The sequence below is a fragment of the Urocitellus parryii genome, chromosome 4, assembly GCF_045843805.1.
Source record: "Urocitellus parryii isolate mUroPar1 chromosome 4, mUroPar1.hap1, whole genome shotgun sequence".
NCBI lineage: Eukaryota > Metazoa > Chordata > Mammalia > Rodentia > Sciuridae > Urocitellus > Urocitellus parryii.
In genome coordinates, this window is record NC_135534.1 from 198,059,752 (window position 1) to 198,077,727 (window position 17,976).

At 36.4% G+C, this 17,976-nt stretch overlaps 1 protein-coding gene across 1 annotated transcript in view; it reads left to right on the forward strand.

The window, feature by feature from the left end:
• Cntrl (centriolin) overlaps nt 1-17,976 on the forward strand; it is an 89,389-nt gene that overhangs the window by 41,426 nt on the left and 29,987 nt on the right. Inside the window, exons 12-19 of the mRNA XM_026410376.2 lie at nt 1,722-1,875; nt 3,032-3,252; nt 6,111-6,287; nt 11,331-11,465; nt 14,240-14,385; nt 14,958-15,165; nt 15,664-15,843; nt 17,498-17,677. Of these exons, the coding sequence (XP_026266161.2) occupies nt 1,722-1,875; nt 3,032-3,252; nt 6,111-6,287; nt 11,331-11,465; nt 14,240-14,385; nt 14,958-15,165; nt 15,664-15,843; nt 17,498-17,677 (1,401 nt within the window). The remainder of the gene's footprint in view (nt 1-1,721; nt 1,876-3,031; nt 3,253-6,110; nt 6,288-11,330; nt 11,466-14,239; nt 14,386-14,957; nt 15,166-15,663; nt 15,844-17,497; nt 17,678-17,976) is intronic.

Here is a 17,976-nt window from a genome sequence, read left to right on the forward strand (position 1 = left end):
TGGCTGTCAGAGAGGGAAGTGCACATGAGTTTGAAGATAGCGTTAGAAAGCGTTCCGCCCAGTTTCTCTGTGCTCAACGGCTCAGTTTTAACAGGACAAATTCTAAATTAAGGTACGGATCATTTTCTCTCTGTGAGTACAAAGGATTTAGAGGAGGAGGAGGAGTCAGATGTAAGTTCCTGTTTTTACAATAACTCTTCTGTGAGCTCCATGGGGGTGAACATTGCAGGATCTACTGTTGCTCCATGTGTTTTATGCACATGGTATTTTGAACCAAATTTTTGTCCTGCATATGAAGTGGTTTCAGTGGACTTTTAAATGGTGAATTTTAAAGACTTACTCTTTTAGATATGAGTGCAATTTTTTTTTTCCTTGAGCCATACAAATTCATAGGTAGGATGTAAGCTGATATCTGCAGTTAACCTTTTCAGAACGATTTCAGATGGGTATTTTGGGAATGTGAGGAAAGACAAGATTTGAAAATTCCAAGTTTTACCAGTAATAAAATAAAAACCTCCCAGTCAAGTTGCCACTTTGTTCTTCAAAAAATGAAGAGACATTTCTTTCAAGTATTTGGGGGAAGCAGATTCCTAAAATTGAGAAGTGTTCTTTTTTGATCTAATGGGTTGTTCGTTGTTCAGACTCTGATACAGGTTTCTCTCCTGATAGCTTTTTCATTAGGTGCTGTGTTCCTCTGATCTTGTGGAGGCAAATTTAGAGTCATGGGGCTGGGGGTGGGGTAAGTGGGAAGGCAAAAGTTCTCTGGGGAATTGTTTCCATATGAACAGTTGCCTAAGGAGACACGGACAAGTCATTTGATGGATCTGAGATTCATTTTTCTTATTTGTGAAATTAAAGGTTTGAAAAGATCGGTAGTTCTCAATCCCCCCCACCCCCAGCACATCTGAGAAATAATACAATCCACTCGGTTAACATTGGCTCTCCAATGTGGAGAGGGTGTGTGTGTGTGTGTGTGTGTGTGTGTGTGTGTGTGTAAGATGTTTTTTCCACCAGAGGCCTATGTGGTGATAGAGGCGTGTGTCTTCCCAATGTCTTTGAGGTCCCTCCCAGTTCCCAGATTATTGAATCTAAAAGCAAAATGTTTGTTTTCAGAACAAATTGAAAATAAACTTGAATCCCAAGTAAGTGTTTATTTATCTCATATCTTTATTTTCCCTAAGAAACTTTAAGGTACATTTGAATATAGGGTTTTATTTTGTTTTGTTTTGAGGTTAAAAAAGGCATTACTTTATAGAATTTATATCAGAATTTTCTAAATATTAAAACAACTCATGAATAAAGAAACAATATTTTCTGTAATCTTTCCATCCAAATATAATTCCTTTTAACATTTTGGAAGGTACTTTTAAGTCTTTTTCTATAAACATAATGTATTTCAATATAATAAATTAACTGTCTGGAAATTCTTTTTTAAGACACCTTTATTGCCCAATAGATAATACTGAACTTGGCTATGTTACCTTCTAGCTGTGTGCTTGGAAAAGTCATCTATCCTCCCTGATCCTCAGTTTTCTTATCTATAGAACAAATATGATTCCCAATCAAGTTATGCTGAAATTTAAATGAAAACTGTTCACATGAAAGCAGTACAGGGCCTGACACAAAATAAATGCAAATCACTATATTTTCTAGTCTTCCTTTAAAAATGTTTTTAAGGATTATTATTTTTTAAAGCCTTAAGAATTTTTTTTTCAATTCAGTCCCATATGAAGGCTCAGAAAAGGGGTAAAGAACAACAGCTTGACATTATGAACAAGCACTACAAACAGCTTGAAAGCCGTTTGGATGAAATACTTTCTAGAATTGCTAAGGAGACTGAAGAGATTAAGGACCTTGAAGAGCAACTTACTGAAGGTGAGAATTTAAGGTTGATGTAAGGTCAGTCAGTTTCAATATTAAAAGAACGATGATATGCAGACACATTAATCTAGATATTAGCTTAGTTCAGCTTTTGGTGCTAGTAATTGATAGGGAAATGTTTACAGGGTACCCAAAAGTGTTTAGAAAAAAATTTTAAATTTTGCTTTAGTATGTTTTGTTGCATTACTGCCTAGTGAGTCAGGTCAGTCAACTCAGTGAGCCAAAAGTCAGTAGACGATGACAATAAGTGCTTCCATGTGATTGTCTTCTATGGCATAAAACCCTTTCAGGAGCAAAGAGTCTTCTGTCATCTGGAAAGTCAGCGTCTCAGTATAGGAAGAGCATAGGAAGAACTTTAGGGTCTACTTTTGCAACATTAATTTAAATTGTGGCATTCCCATAATAGTGGAAAAGGAGGACAATAGGAACCTGGGCTCAGCTTAAAAAACAGCATGGTCCTTGTTTTGCTACTATCAACTGTGTCATCTTAGACATTTCTCTCTTGATCATGAGTTGTTGAGAGAATTAAGAGAGTGTTCAGAAAGTGGTGACATAGTGGGTATCCAGTGTATACTGTGATTTTTTTATTTGTTTGTTTTTTTGTTTTTGAGTCTTTAGGTTACGTGTTTATACTGCCAGTCTTCGAATAGTATATAGTCTTGTATATTGAGTGATTTTGTTTTGTGTTTTCAGCAACAAGAACTCAGTTTTAGTGCATATTTTTATCATTTTTATTTAGAAATTATTTAAACATTTTGCAGCATGAATCAGGCATTTTGTCAACATTTCCCACAAAATATACTCTTTTTATCCTGTACCTGCTTAATATTTCTGTACTGTGAATAATAAGAAGAAAAGTATCATTGCATCCTGAGAAAGAAAAGTAAGATAGGATATAATTAGAAGGTTAGAATTTCACTCTTGGTTTGCAACAAATCACTGAGTAGAAAAAGCAGTACTTTTTTTTTTATTAACTTTTTAGGGTTTTTTTTTAGGTGGACACAATATCTTTATTTTTTATTTTAATGTGGTGCTGAGGATCGAACCCAGTGCCTCACACATGCCAGGCGTTACCACTTGAGCCACATCCCCAACCCCAAAAGCAGTACTTTTAAAATATACATTATTAACCTTTTTCCATCTTGCTCAGGCCAGATAGCAGCAAATGAAGCTCTGAAGAAGGATTTAGAAGGTGTCATCAGTGGATTGCAGGAATATCTGGGAACCATCAAAGACCAGGCAACTCAAGCCCAAAATGAATGTAGAAAGCTACAGGATGAGAAAGAGACATTGCTACAGAGGTTGACTGAAGTCAAGCAGGAGAGGGATGAACTGGAAATAGTTGCTATGGATGCAGAAAATATGAGGAAGGTATGATTTGTTTCTTCCTTCCTGTTTTCCTTAACTTCAGAAGTAGATGATGTTCAAATTAAGTTAGTTGAAGAAGTTAAAAATGGTAGTTATAAATAGCAAAAAGTAATAGTGTTTATTTAATGATTTTTTTTTATAAATTGAAACCCATAAACCAGTTTAATAAATAAAACATTGCAGATAAATTTAAAAACCTCTATGTACTCCCTTCCAAAGGTAACAAAATCCTGAATATTATTATTTCCCTGCATCTCTGTTCTTTTATTATATATGTAAACATTTATTTGTGAATTTAAATATTTAAATGAAAGGTCAGTGTACTTATTCTTTGGCATTTCCTTTCATTTATGTTTTTGAGAATTATGCACAATGATAGTTGCAGCTCTATTTTTATTAATGTGTGTAGCATCCCATTGTGTATACATAATTATTATTTATTCATTGTCTTTTTGGGGGACACTTGGGTATTATTCAGCCTTTTGCTATTACAGACAATGCTGACATTCTTAAACACATCTTGACCCTGGGGACTGCTGGAATTGGGATAAAAATCTTTAAAAGCCCATATGTAAAAGTCTTGGCCACCAGCCTGTGGAGTTGTTGGGAGGTAGTGGAACCTTTAGGAGGTGTGGCCTAGTGGAAGAAAGTAAGGTCATTGGAGTCATAGCCTTGAAGAATATATGAAGACACCAGTCTCTCTCTCTCTCTCTCTCTCTCTCTCTCTCTCTCTCTCTCTCTCTCTCTCTGTTTTCTTCTTGGCCTCAATGAGGTGAATAGGCCTCTTCCGCCATGCATTCCCATTATGATGTCTTGTGCCACAACGGGTCCAGGTGACCATGGAATGAAACCATGAACCAAAATAAATATTTTCTCCTTTTAAGTTGATTATCTCAGGTATTTTCTCATAGTAAGGGAAGTCTGGCTAACATGAGAACTGTGATCAGAAGTGGATCAGAGAGAACGTGCATCTTTAATTAACTTCACTAAATATTGTCAAATTACTGTCCATAGTGATTCTGTCAAGTCTACTACCACCAACAGTGTGAGGCTTTTATTTTTTAAGCTTTAATGAGTTATTTTGTTCTTATTTTTCATTCACTCAGCAATTAATATTTTGCCCCATTTGCTTTATCTCCATGTAATTTTACATGATTTTATGTATATTTTAAATAGATATTTTTCATAGACCATTTGAGAATTCATCTGCCTTTGCCCCTTATATTTCAGCCTGTGTTTCCTAAAACACTTTTTTCAAAGTAAAAACAGAATAACTCTTAGAGTCAGAAAATGTAATATTTTGTCAAACTTCATGTTTGCCACTCTGCTGAGTTTTAAATGATACCTCCCTCCCAGTCTTTGTGTTAAGAAATTTTTTTACACATACAGGAAAGTTGAAGTGGCTTATCTGTGAGCCATTTAGATTTAATAAATATTTTGCTGAATTTATTTTCTGTCTCATAGATAACATACATTTTTCTTTCCTGATCATTAGAAATTTGTAGATATAAGATCACCCTTTCATCATACATCTCTTAAAATGATTATTAAAATGTAGATTATTTCTACATCACTGTAGTACCATGATTACACCTAGGAAAGCTAGCAGTAATTCCCTAATGTCGTCAGAGACCTGAACCACATTCCAGTTTTTCCAATTATCCTAATATTTTTATAGCATGTGCGCATGTGGACATGTGTATAGAGGGTGAATGTTTGTGAGAATTAAAGTGAATAGTGCTGTAGATTTTCACACACTCTGGATTTGCCTGATTATTTCTTGTGGTTTGTTTAATTTGTTCCTTTATACTCCATATAAAATAGTATCTTATTTTAACCACATTTTCCTTGATTACCGGAGAAGTTGAGCATATATTTGTTTATTTGCCATTCAGGGTTCTTCTTCAGTGAACTCCCTATTCATATTCTTTGCCTTTTGTTGTTGTTATTGTTGGATTGTCTTTCCTTAATGACTTATAGGAATTATTTTTTCTGGCTATTAGTCCTTTGTTGATTATATGTGGTATCTGAATTCCACACAAGAAACCCAAGTGATTGAGATAGACCCAGTGGTCTTTGCCCACTGAGAAATTTTTCTGTAAAAGTTCTTATCACAGGATTCTCCTCTTTAATCTGGAATGGTTCTATCTAATTCTTCAAGATTCCAAATAGGTGAAAACTGTAAGATTTAATTTCAAAAAACAAACTAAAGTGAATTAGAACTATAGTATGCTAACCAATATGTATTTATATTTTTATTAGCACACATTTAACTTATTCTCTCATCCTTAATATTAGAGAGTGCCAATCCCATTTTCTTCAGTGAAAATACTGTGATTTAATAGGAAGAGCTGTGGGCTTTGGAGTGAGAGGTCTAGGTCATATCTTGATTTCATCCTTTTTCTAGCTATACCTCATTATGCAATTTATTGAGATGTTCATTTTTCAATTCTTCATCTGTAAAACTTTAAGTTGCCTTACATAGTTATTTTGAAGATACAATAAAATAAATGTGAAAATATTTAATCCAATTTCTGATAGAAAATAGGCCTTAAATTTTACCCTCTTTATTTTTTTCTGTCCTATCTTTTTTTGTATGTTTTCAGATTCTTTTAAAGGATCACACAACTGGTTACTTTGGAAGCAATGGGTTGGTAGCTTCCTGACTTTTCTGATTACATTTAGTCAGGGTTCTGTTCTCCAATTAGGCTGCACAGCCTGAGGCTTCATCATGCTGTTATCAGTCAGGCAGCAACAGCTGGCTAGCCTCAGTTTACAGTGCACAAGTTACTTATAATGACTTGCAGATGCTTAAGTAACACAGTGAGGGTTCCACAGTTAAACACACTGAATCTTTTCAGGAGCTTGCAGAGCTAGAAAGTGCCCTCCAGGAACAGCATGAAGTGAATGCATCCTTGCAGCAGACTCAAGGAGATCTCAGTGCCTATGAAGCTGAGCTGGAGGCTCAGCTAAAACTAAGAGATGCTGAAGCCAACCAGCTCAGGGAAGAGTTGGAAAAACTCTCAAGGCTTACTCAGGTAAGTAAGAGCCATGTGCCAATCAGAAACGAAGTTTTAAAAACCAGGGCCTTAAGATACCACCTTAAGGTGGCACAACACCTGTAATCACAGCAGCTCGGGAGGCTGAGGCAGGAGGATCACAAGTTCAAAGGCAGCCTCAGCAACTTAGTGAGGCCCTAAGCAACTTAGTAAGACCCTGTTTCAAAATAAAAAAAGGGATGGGGATAGTTAAGTGCCCCTGGGTTCAATCCCTGGTGCCACCACCCAAAAAAAAGGGAAAAAAAAATCATCCTTCCTTTCTTTTATTTTAAGATTAAACGCTTTGTAATGCATGTATATAGAGTGACAGGAAGATCACATTTTCCAAGTCAGACATTCTGAGTTCAAATACTAGCCCTGTGTGACCCTGGCAAATTACTTCATGGCTCTGAGCCTCCCAGCCTCTTATTATTCTGTGAAATGGCAAACAGTGAGGTTAAAGGAGATAATAGACATGCAAGCACCTGGTAGTTGATGTTCAATAAATTCTGTTTTTTATTTCTCAGAATAGCTTTAAGGGATTTCTTTTAAGTTGCTGTTAAATTTTACTTTACTGTTTCCTTTTATGGTTGGTTGAAAGAGTGACTAGTTTATTATACTTGAAAATTAGAATGAACATTATCATCCAATAAATATCTATTGATTGTCCGTTGAGGTCCAGGTGCTTTGGATGCTCTAGGGAACATCACAGACATAGTCACAGATGAAGCAGGTGTAGGAGAAAGAAAAGGACAGTGTTCTGTGACAGAGAAAGGGATAGTCATGGAAGAGTACCCTATAGCAATGATGTTTCGGCTGAGGATTGAAGAATGAGCAGGATGTGGCCAGGAAGAGAGGCAGGGGTGAGTGTTCTAGACAGAGGAGCAAGGAGAGAGAACACAGTGCATATGAAGTGCTCAAAGTATCCTTGTAGGTACGAGGAGAGAAGAGTGAGGAAAGAGAGTGAGAAAGAAGCCCAGAAAGAATGGCTGAGCCCAGCTGTAGTATATTCTTTGTTAGATTGAATATACAATTTTATTTAGGTTGGTAACAAAATGGCTGCATTTTCCTACAGGAAAGACCACCTTTATCTTCTCCCTGCTAAAAATCCAGGTTCTGAACTCTACTTTGATTTTCCTAGAACCTATGCTTAGTCAAGGCCTTTTTTTCATAAGTATGATGATCACCTGTTTAGATTGTTTGTCTCTCCTCAGCTAGACTCCTAACTTAGAGAATGCCCAAACTACTTGTTTCTGTTCCCTCAGAACAGAAATTAAACTGGCACATGAGAAAGGTCAGTATGTGCACATTGGATGAACATGAAATAAGATAGTATGAATGTAAAAAATGTGTGTAAAAGAACATTGGTATGATTAGAAGGGGAGCTAAGAGTAGGTCTGGTTTATTATAGTAGTTACTTTATTGTATTTCCTTACTCATCAGATACCAATCACTTGGCATTTGTCAGGGTTATACAAAGAGCACGAAGTTTTATAAAACTATAGTTGACAGATGAGAGTCATAGAAAACAAGAGGTTGGGGAAAACAATGAAAATAACAGTAAATACATATTTTTAATAAAAGTAAATAAAATTTCCAAATGGTATCCTTTAAAATTCTTTCCTTTTTTTTAAGACAGCCCTTACTAGTTTCAATTTACGTATATATATATACACATGTATGTATATGTGTATATACGTGTGTGTGTGTGTGTGTATTCCTTTGTACTTTCATTGTCTTTTTTTTTTTTTTTCTCCTAATTCTTGATAAAAAGGTTACAAGAGCCTGGCCTTTTTACTGATCACTTGGTACTGAAAGAGATACTCCTCCTCTTAGATCTAGGATTGCCAAGATTGGTCTTCACATCATACTTTGAGAATATGGAACATAATCTGCAGATCTACAGATCTCTGATTGGTACACTTAAGTTACATGAAATCACTTATCAAGCTTGTTCAATGCAGATTCCTGGATTCCACCATAGAGATTTTAATCTATCAGTCCAGGATGGGTTCTGGGCATCTGCATTTTTATAGATACACCAAGGGATTTTGATACTTGTATTTGAGGACATAGTTTGCTTTTGAAATTAGATGTTTGGGGCCACCTGAAATATTATGATTTGATATATTCGGCTCTAGCTGATCCTGAAATTAACTCCTTTAAGAATTAATAGTTTAGGGCTGAGGTTGTGGCTCAGTGGTAGAGCACTCACCTAGCATGTGAGAGGCCCTGGGTTTGATCCTTACCACAATATGAAAAAATAAATAGAGGTATTCTGTCCAACTACAACTAAAAAATATCATGCACCATGATCAAGTGGGATTCATCCCCGGGATGCAAGGTTGGTTCAACTTATGGAAATCAATAAATGTAATTCACCACATCAATAGACTTAAAGATAAGAACTATATGATCATCTCGATAGATGCAGAAAAAGCATTCGACAAAATACAGCACCGCTTTATGTTCAAAACACTAGAAAAACTAGGGATAACAGGAACTTACCTCAACATTGTAAAAGCTATCTATGCTAAGCCTCAGGCCAGCATCATCCTAAACGGAGAAAAATTAAAGGCACTCCCTCTAAAATCTGGAACAAGACAGGGATGCCCTCTCTCACCACTTCTATTCAACATAGTTCTTGAAGCACTGGCCAGAGCAATTAGACGAAAGAAATTAAAGGAATAACTATAGGAAAAGAAGAGTTTAAAGTAGCACTATTTGCTAATGATATGATTCTATATCAGAAGACCCAAAGGCTCTACCAAGAAATCTAGAACTAGTAAATTAATTCAGCATAGTGGCAGGATATAAAATCAGCACCCATAAATCAAAGGCATTTCTGTATATCAGTGACAAATCCTCTGAAATAATGAGGAAAACTACCCCATTCACAATATCCTCAAAAAAAATAAATAAATAAAATACTTGGGAATCAACAAAAGAGGTGAAAGATCTATACAATGAAAACTATAGAACCCTAAAGAGAGAAATAGAAGACCTTAGAAGATGGAAAGATATACCTTGCTCATGAATAGGCAGAATTAATATTATTAAAATGGCCATATTACCAAAAACACTTTACAGACTCAATGTGATCCAATCAAAATCCCCTTGGCATTCCTCACAGAAATAGAAAAAGCAATTATGAAATTCATCTGGAAAAATAAGAGACCCAGAATAGCTAAAGCAATTCTAAGCAGGAAGAGTGAAACAGGTGGTATTGCTATACCAGATCTTAAACTATACTACAGAACAATAGTAACAAAAACAGCATGATACTGGCACCAAAACAGGCTGGTAGACCAGTGGTACAGAATAGAGGACACAGAGACTAACCCAGAAAATTACAACTACCTTATATTAGACAAAGGTGCTAAAAGCATACAATGGAGAAAGGATAGCATCTTCAACAAATGGTGCTGGGAGAACTAGAAATCCATATGCAATAAAATGAAATTGTACCCCTATCTCTCACCATGCACAAAAGTTAACTCAAAATGGATCAAGGATCTAGGAATCAAACCAGAGACTCTGCGCCTAGTAGAAGAAAAAGTTGGCCCTAATTTCTATCATGTGGGGTTAGGCCCCAATTTCCTTAATAAGACACCTATAGCACAAGAATTAAAACCAAGAATCAACAAATGGGACAAATTCAAACTAAAAAGTTTTTTCTCAGCAAGAGAAATAATAAGTGAGGTGAATAGGGAGCCTACATCCTGGGAACAATTTTTTACCCCTCACATATCAGATAGAGCTCTAATTTCTAGGGTATACAAAGAACTCAAAAAGCTAAACACCAAAAAAACAAATAACCCAATCAACAAATGGGCCAAGGACCCGAACAGACACTTCTCAGAAGAGGATATACAATCAATCAACAAATACACAAAAAAATGCTCACCATCTCTAGCAATCAGAGAAATGCAAATTAAAACCACTCTAAGATACCATCTCACTCCAGTAAGAATGGCAGCCATTATGAAGTCAAACAACAAGTGCTGTCGAGGATGTGGGGAAAAAGGTACACTTGTACATTGCTGGTGGGACTGCAAATTGGTGCAGCCAATTTGGAAAGCAGTGTGGAAATTCCTTGGAAAGCTGGGAATGGAACCACCATTTGACCCAGCTATCCCTCTTTTCGGTCTATACCCAAAGGACCTAAAAACAGCATGCTACAAGGACACAGCCACATCAGTGTTTATAGCAGCACAGTTCACCATAGCTAGACTGTGGAGCCAACCTAGATGCCCTTCAGTGGATGAATGGATTAAAAAATGTGGCATTTATACACAATGGAATATTACTCAGCACTAAAAAATAACAAGATCATGGCATTTTCAGGGAAATGGATGGCATTAGAGCAGATTATGCTAAGTTAGCCAATTCCAAAAAAAACAAATGCCGAATGTCTTCTCTGATATAAGGGGGGTGACTCAAAATGGGGTAGGGAGGAAGAGCATGGGAAGAAGATTACCTCTGGAAAGGGAAGAGAGGTGGGAGGGAAAGGGATCGAGAAGGGGAACTGCACAGAAGATAGGAGGAGACCCTCATCGTTATACAGAATACATGTGAATAGGGAGAAAAAAAAAGAATAGCGTCACCATAGATGGGGTAGAGAGAAGGGAGGGGAGGGGAGGGGAGGGAATGGGGGAAAAGGAAGGATAGTAGAATGAAATAGACATTATTATTACTGTGTGTATATTATGTGACTGCATGACCAATATGATTTTGCAACCTGTACACTCAGAAAAATGAGAAATTATATCCCATCTGATTCAAATGTATGATATATCAAGGTCATTGAACTGATGTGTGTAACTAATTAAAACAAATAAAAATTTTAAAAAAATTTTTTAAAGAATTAATTGTTTAAAAGACTTGCAGTAAATTATTGTGGGTTTTTAATTTTCAGAGTACAAATTAAACTTATTAAAATATAGCTAGAAAGGGCTTGTGTCTGTATGTGTATTTATGCCTTTTTGGATCATAAATTGTTGCTATTTTACACTTTTATATCGTTGCTTCCTATAACATCAGTTAGAACAATCAACACTTCAAGCAGAACTTGAGAAGGAAAGACAATCTCTCAAGAATGCCCTTGGAAAAGCCCATTTCTCAGAAGAAAAGGAACGAGAGAACAGTGAACTTCGCACACAGCTTAAGCAGCTGCAGGTATAGATTTATTGCTTTGGAATGTATTTGTACATGGGGCATCCAAAGGTGATATCTTTAGTCAGGCATTTAACAACAACCTTTATAACATGTAATAAGCAACTCAAATTATTATTTTTTAAAATTCTGGGCAGGCAGTACTATAGCCCCTGTTCCCTTATGACCATGGTTTTAAGATTATTAATATGAATATTCCCTACATTGTTAATGATGATGTGAAGAGATGGAAACAATGTCAATAGGAAACAATGTACTGTGTGAATTCATGGAGGAAATCAGTACTTTTGTATTTCTCTGAGAAGCTGATTTGTCACCAGACTGAGCTAAAATAATTAGATTTGTGCATTCCTCTTCAGCTGAAATCTTTGTAATTATCCATGAATTTAACTAGAGTGGGTTGCAGTAGAATTTCTTAATTATAAACAGTTTTCACAATCCTCAGGATGCTATTAAAAATATAATGATTTTACTTTTGTGAAGAATATATTACAGAATATTTTTATAGCTCTTCTCAAAATAATCTGCCCAAAAAACTGCAGTTGGACAGGATTTTCTTGATAATTAAACTCTACCAAAGAAGACAGATGTCTCAGCAAAAAGTACCTGAACCAGCAGGCAGATCTTCAGATCTGTGAGAGTAGGATTATGTGGCTGACTAGAGGGCAGCTATTTACCATTTGGAATAAAGGGAGGGAGAAGGGGAATTGCACGGAAGATAGAAGGAGACCCTCATCGTTACACAAAATACATGTATGAAGATGTGAGGAAAAAAAGAGAGAGAGAGAATAGCATCACCATAGATGGATAGAGAGAAGTTATGGGAGGGGAGGGGAGGGGATGGGGGGAAAGGACTTGGTATGGGGGAAGACTTCCAAAACACAGTGCAGGGAGGATTCTAATAAATTAAGACTATGCTCATGCAAATTTTCTCTTTTCAAAACCTCATACATGTTTTTCCTCAAAGTTTAAGGAAATCTGATAATGTAGAATTTTAAATTTTTACTGCTATCAGTTTAACTTCTGAAGCAAATACTATAAAAGATGTACAAGTTTTCCATTCTTATGTGAGAGGTGTGTGTGTAGTGAGTTTGTGTGTGTTAGTTGTCACTGGATTATTAGTGTTTATTTTTACTATGGGAATTTTGAAATAATCTAAAAAACACAGAGAATAGTCTTATGATCCTTTATTTGTCCGTGATCCAGTTTAAACAATTGTCTGTTCATTGTTCATTTAGTCCATCTCTTTTTGGCCAGGATATTTTTTAAAAAATCTCATACATCTTTGTTTCACCTATAAATACTTCAGTATATATCTCTTACAGGAAAGTACTAAAATATTCTTTGGGGGCCTTCTCCAAGGTAGAAGCTAAAATTAGCTTTCCAAAAGACTGGCCATGCCATAGGACTACCTTAATTAGAGCCAGGTCCTTGGTCACTTGGCCTACTAACCTCCCAATATAAAGAGCACAAGTTCACTCACTCTACATTTGTTTTTCTCAAATCATTTTGTTACAAAGGACTGAAAACTGTTCATGTAAGCTCAAGAAAGGAGACAGCTTGCTGGGAACCAGAGGGTTCTATTAGTTTTTTAGGGGCTACATGACTCCCTCATTTTTCCTTCCCAGTTTCTCTGGGAATTGTATTTGGCCCAGCATGGACTCCAGCTCTGAGTGAACATATCTTTTCAGGCTCAGCACTTATTTGGACTTGCTATACTGAATCTTGGTTCAGCTTCCCAGAAGCTATTTTCTCACTAGTCTGGCTAGCCTTGTCACATCATCTGTGGCCAGGATTATATAATGCAGATGTTCCTTGGTTTATAATAGGGTTTTGTAAGTTGAAAATACCATTAAGTTGAGTAGGGCACATCTGTAATTTAAGCATCTTAGGAGGTTGAGACAGGAGGATTGCAAGTTCAAAGCCAGCCCCCACAATTTAGCAAGACCCTCAGCAATTTAGCAAGACCCTGTCTCAAAAAATAAAAAGGACTGGGGATGTGGCTCACTGTTTAGGGGCCCTGAGGTTCAATCCCTTGTACCAAAAAAATAAAAAAGAAAAGAAAAAGAAATACTATTAAGTTGAAAAATGCTTTTAATATTCCTAATCTGATGAATAGCATAGCATAGCTTAGCCTACATTAAACAAACTTAGAGTACTCCCTTAGCCTGAAGTCAGGCAAAGTCATCTTAGCACAAAGCCAATTTTATGGTAAATGAATATCTCATGTAACTTATTGGAAATATGATGGGATACAAAAACTACAAAACAAAATCTGAAAAACACTGGCCACACAATACACTGTAGAGAATGGGTTGTTGCACCATCACAAGGGAACATCATAACACATATTATCTGCCTGGAAAAAAATCAAAATTCCAAGTACGGTTTCTTATTAAAGTAGGGAACTGTCTATGGTGTAAAAGAAAGGCTGCATCAGGGCACCTCGCAGGAACACTTTACAGGTGAAAGGACTCCAGATGGTACAGGCGTTTAAAACATGTTAATTGCAATTCTGAATTTTCCACTTTAGTTAACAGTGTTACGCTGAGTTTGAAGTAGGTTAGTCATCCAGTTATTAATACAAAAGAATACAATCAATGGTTTAGGATATGGAACTGTTTTGCTTTATAATTTAGGAAAATTAGCAACTTTTATTTGAAAGAGGCACTGTCTGAATTTAATTCCGTGATCTAGATATGTTGATTAATTTGTTAGTAGTGAAATGAAATATGCTATCATATAACAGACACTTCCCCTTGCATCCCGCTCCATAGGATGATAATAACCTCTTAAAACAGCAGCTTAAAGATTTCCAGAATCACCTTAACCATGTGGTTGATGGTTTGATTCATCCAGAAGAAGTGGCAGCTCGTGTGGATGAGCTAAGGAGAAAACTGAAATTAGGAGCTGGGGAAATGAGGTAAGGAGAAATCTAGACCTCGAAGAAAAGAGTGTGCCTCACAGCCTCAGAGTTGGAGTGTGAGTTTGAAAGATGAACTCATCTTCCTAGGTTCTGTTTATGGCCTGATTTCTTTTGCAAGGTTCTCCTTATGATGTTTCTGAGACTGAGATATGAGGTCATTTAATTCTAATTGTAATGATTATTATTTTTACATTTTAGAACTTTTAAAATTTTTTGGTACTTTTAATTTTAAGAACATTTAAAAATTTAAGACTCTTTTTAATAAAGAGTCTTTCATGAAAGACTTTCATTATATATGGTCAGGATTAGAACTGCATTATATAGTTTAAACAACAAATATAAAAAAAAACCTGATGGTTATTTCAAATATATGGACATTTATTCTCAGCCTGACATGAGCCTGTGTTTTCAGAGTGATTTCAATCTTTGGTAAAATGACAGCTTGCACTTGGCAAGTCTCAGTACATTTCTGTGGATTGCACAGCTCTTCCTATGTTAACTGCATGTTTTGCATGTAGCATCAAAAATGAAATGTCACATTTTTGTCATGTTGTTTCTTTTCTTACCAGAATCTATAGTTCTTCAGATGTGTTAGGGAAAAGTCTTGCTGATTTACAGAAAGAATTCAGTGAAATCCTTGCACATTCCCAATGGGAAAGAGAGGAAGCACAAGTTAGAGAAAGAAAACTTCAGGAAGAAATGGTTCTGCAGCAGGAAAAACTGGTGAATGGACAAGAGGAGTTCAGGCTAGCCTGTGAAAGAGCCCTTGAAGCACGAGTAAGAAGGGGCAGGAGGCAGCTGGAGGGTAGTGTTGGACAAATGCTAATGTTTTTGACCAAATTACAATGCTTCCTTTATATAAATTCAGCATAATTGTTGTTATTTTTACTCATAACAAATCTAGTTCAGTGTGACTAAAATTCAACCTGAATATAGTCTATTTGTGCCAGTTTTCCTTGTTTTGGAAGCAAGTGAGAGATGTTTTATGAGAGGCAAATAAGATCACATTGCTAGAGTACAGTGTGATGCCAGAATCTGGATTGAGGTTTTTGGTTTTGTTTTTGTTTTTTTTTAAACTAATGATATTGTGATAATAAAGCAAACATTCAAATGGATCCTAGAGAACGTTCAAGATAAAACCATCCCCAGTGAACTTTTTAGTACAAAATTTTGTTACATTCTATAGTAAAGAGAAAGATAATTCCGTAACAAGTTCTTATCTTGCTTAGACATATTTTGCTTAAAAATAATTCTTGAAATTTGATTTCTTTACAGATTAATTTTGATAAGCGACATCACAATGCAAGAATCCAACAGTTGGAGAACGAAATTCGGTATTTGCAAGAAAATCTAAAAAGTATGGAAGAAATCCAAGGCCTTACAGATCTCCAACTTCAGGAAGCTGATGAAGAGAAGGAGAGAATTCTGGCTCAACTCCAAGAATTAGAGAAAAAGGTGGGAAGGCTAGGAAAGTCAGACACATATGTACCTGTTACTCAGATCCTGCCCACTGGTGATCCAGTCACCTGACTAGTGTGATCCATAGTTTCTGGCTGGCATTGCTGGCACAGAGCTAAACCTGACCTAATAGAAACCTGGACGCATGTCATTGAATCAAAGATCTAAGACCAAGGCATCAAAGATAGATGAAAATGAAAATTAGGAATATAAGGACTAACTTTAGAGTCAGGTGATACTTAAATGATCATGGAATAAGTTTGCCTCCTTAGAAACCCCTTGACCAATTGGACACATCCATGGGAAATAACTTTTAAATTCCTCATCTTGCTTTCTAATACCCTGGCTTCTCTGATTGCTTTTTTCAAACAGCTGCTCCCATGGTCTCAACATGGAACTTGTTAAATCCAGAAATTGCACCCACTATTTTTGAAGACACAAGCTGAAGTGTCCCACCCTAATTGGAACTTCTTATCTTGCTGACACCTCCATGCCAACAACTTGTCAACCTTATTGAGCTTGTTGTTCATTAGCCCTACCTTTCTATCTCTTAATAGATGTGGTACAATCATAGAGTGATTGCATGGTCTGTGTAAGGCTGTGGGTTTGATCCATAGCACCTTTTCTGTCTTTACTTTCTCTTATCTAATTTAAATTCCACAGTATACCACTAAGCCCTTTTTTTTTATAAGGTACCCCCAAATCCTTTCCCCTTTTCTCCTGTCTCCTACTTTCTCTGGGCCTGCACCCATGCTAGGGATTCTGGAAGAAAGAAAATCCCCCATCCAGCATCGTCATATCATTATGATCTTAGGTTGACAGCCTCCGGTGGGCAGCATTCAGTAAGCGTCAGTAAGCTTGCTCTCCCACACTGCACGATCTCATGCCTTTTTACTCATTCCTGCTATCTGCCTTCTCCCAGCCTCAGTGACTGATTTACTGTATACATCACTGGGAACCTATTAGTTCTCAAATTCTGTTGAGTCCACCCCCAAAATACATCTGGAATATATGTGCTTTTTTCTTCTCTTATGTCACCACCCTTGTTTAGGCCTCATCTCTCTTATGGATAACTAGTGTGGCCATCTGACCACAGAGCAACCACTGTGCTCTTTCTAAAATGTGAATTGACTGTAGTCAGTCTCAAGCCTATGAGACCCTGAATGGTTTGCCTCTATAATTCTTCCCTTTTCTTATTATACTTCTCCTTTTGGTTCCTAATGCCAACTTCTGGGGGTTGGGGATGTGATACAATCATAGAGTGCTTGCCTGGTCTGTGTGAGGCTGTGGGTTTGATCCACAGCACCACAAAGCAACAACAACAATAAAAATAGCCAACTTCTTTCTTTACCAGTAAATGCCCAGAGCCTAATTCAGTGATTTTTGAAGACTGGTCCATCCATTTCTTGAATGAATGAAATTTATGATCACTGAGATTCTTAACTAAGAAAACTGATTCTTTAAAAAGTTTATGCCAATTTTGAGATTTTTAAATTTTATTTATATGTTTAGTAGATACTTATAGAGTGCTAACGTGTCAGGACTGTTCTGACATGGTGCATGCAGTGGAGAACAGTTTCTGAAGCTTACATTTTAATTCATTGCTACCAAAAGGTTCATCTAGTTAAGTAATTTTTTTTTTTAATTTTAGAAGAAACACGAAGATGCCAAATCTCAAGAGCAGTTTCTTGGTTTAGATAAAGAGTTGAAGAGTCTGAAGAAAGCTGTGGCTGCCTCTGATAAGCTAGCTACAGCCGAGCTCACCATTGCCAAAGACCAGTTGAAGTCCCTTCATGGCACTGTTATGAAAATTAACCAGGAGAGGGCAGAGGTTAGTTCACATAATCAGAACTATCTTATACCACTGCTGCTACTGCTGCAAAAAACATAGCAATTTTTATAGACTTTGGTGTTTGTCAACATGTATGAGGACAAAAGTTTTGAAGTTCTGTCACATAATCTGTCTTAACCTTAAATCTTGTGAATTTGTATGAAAATGTTACCTCATAGGGCTGTTAATGACTCCTGAGGTAATGTTTGTTACAGTACATTATAGGATACAGATACTAATGACAGTAAGATCATATGACCAAAAAGATATATTGATGGGACCCCAAAGAGAGACCAATT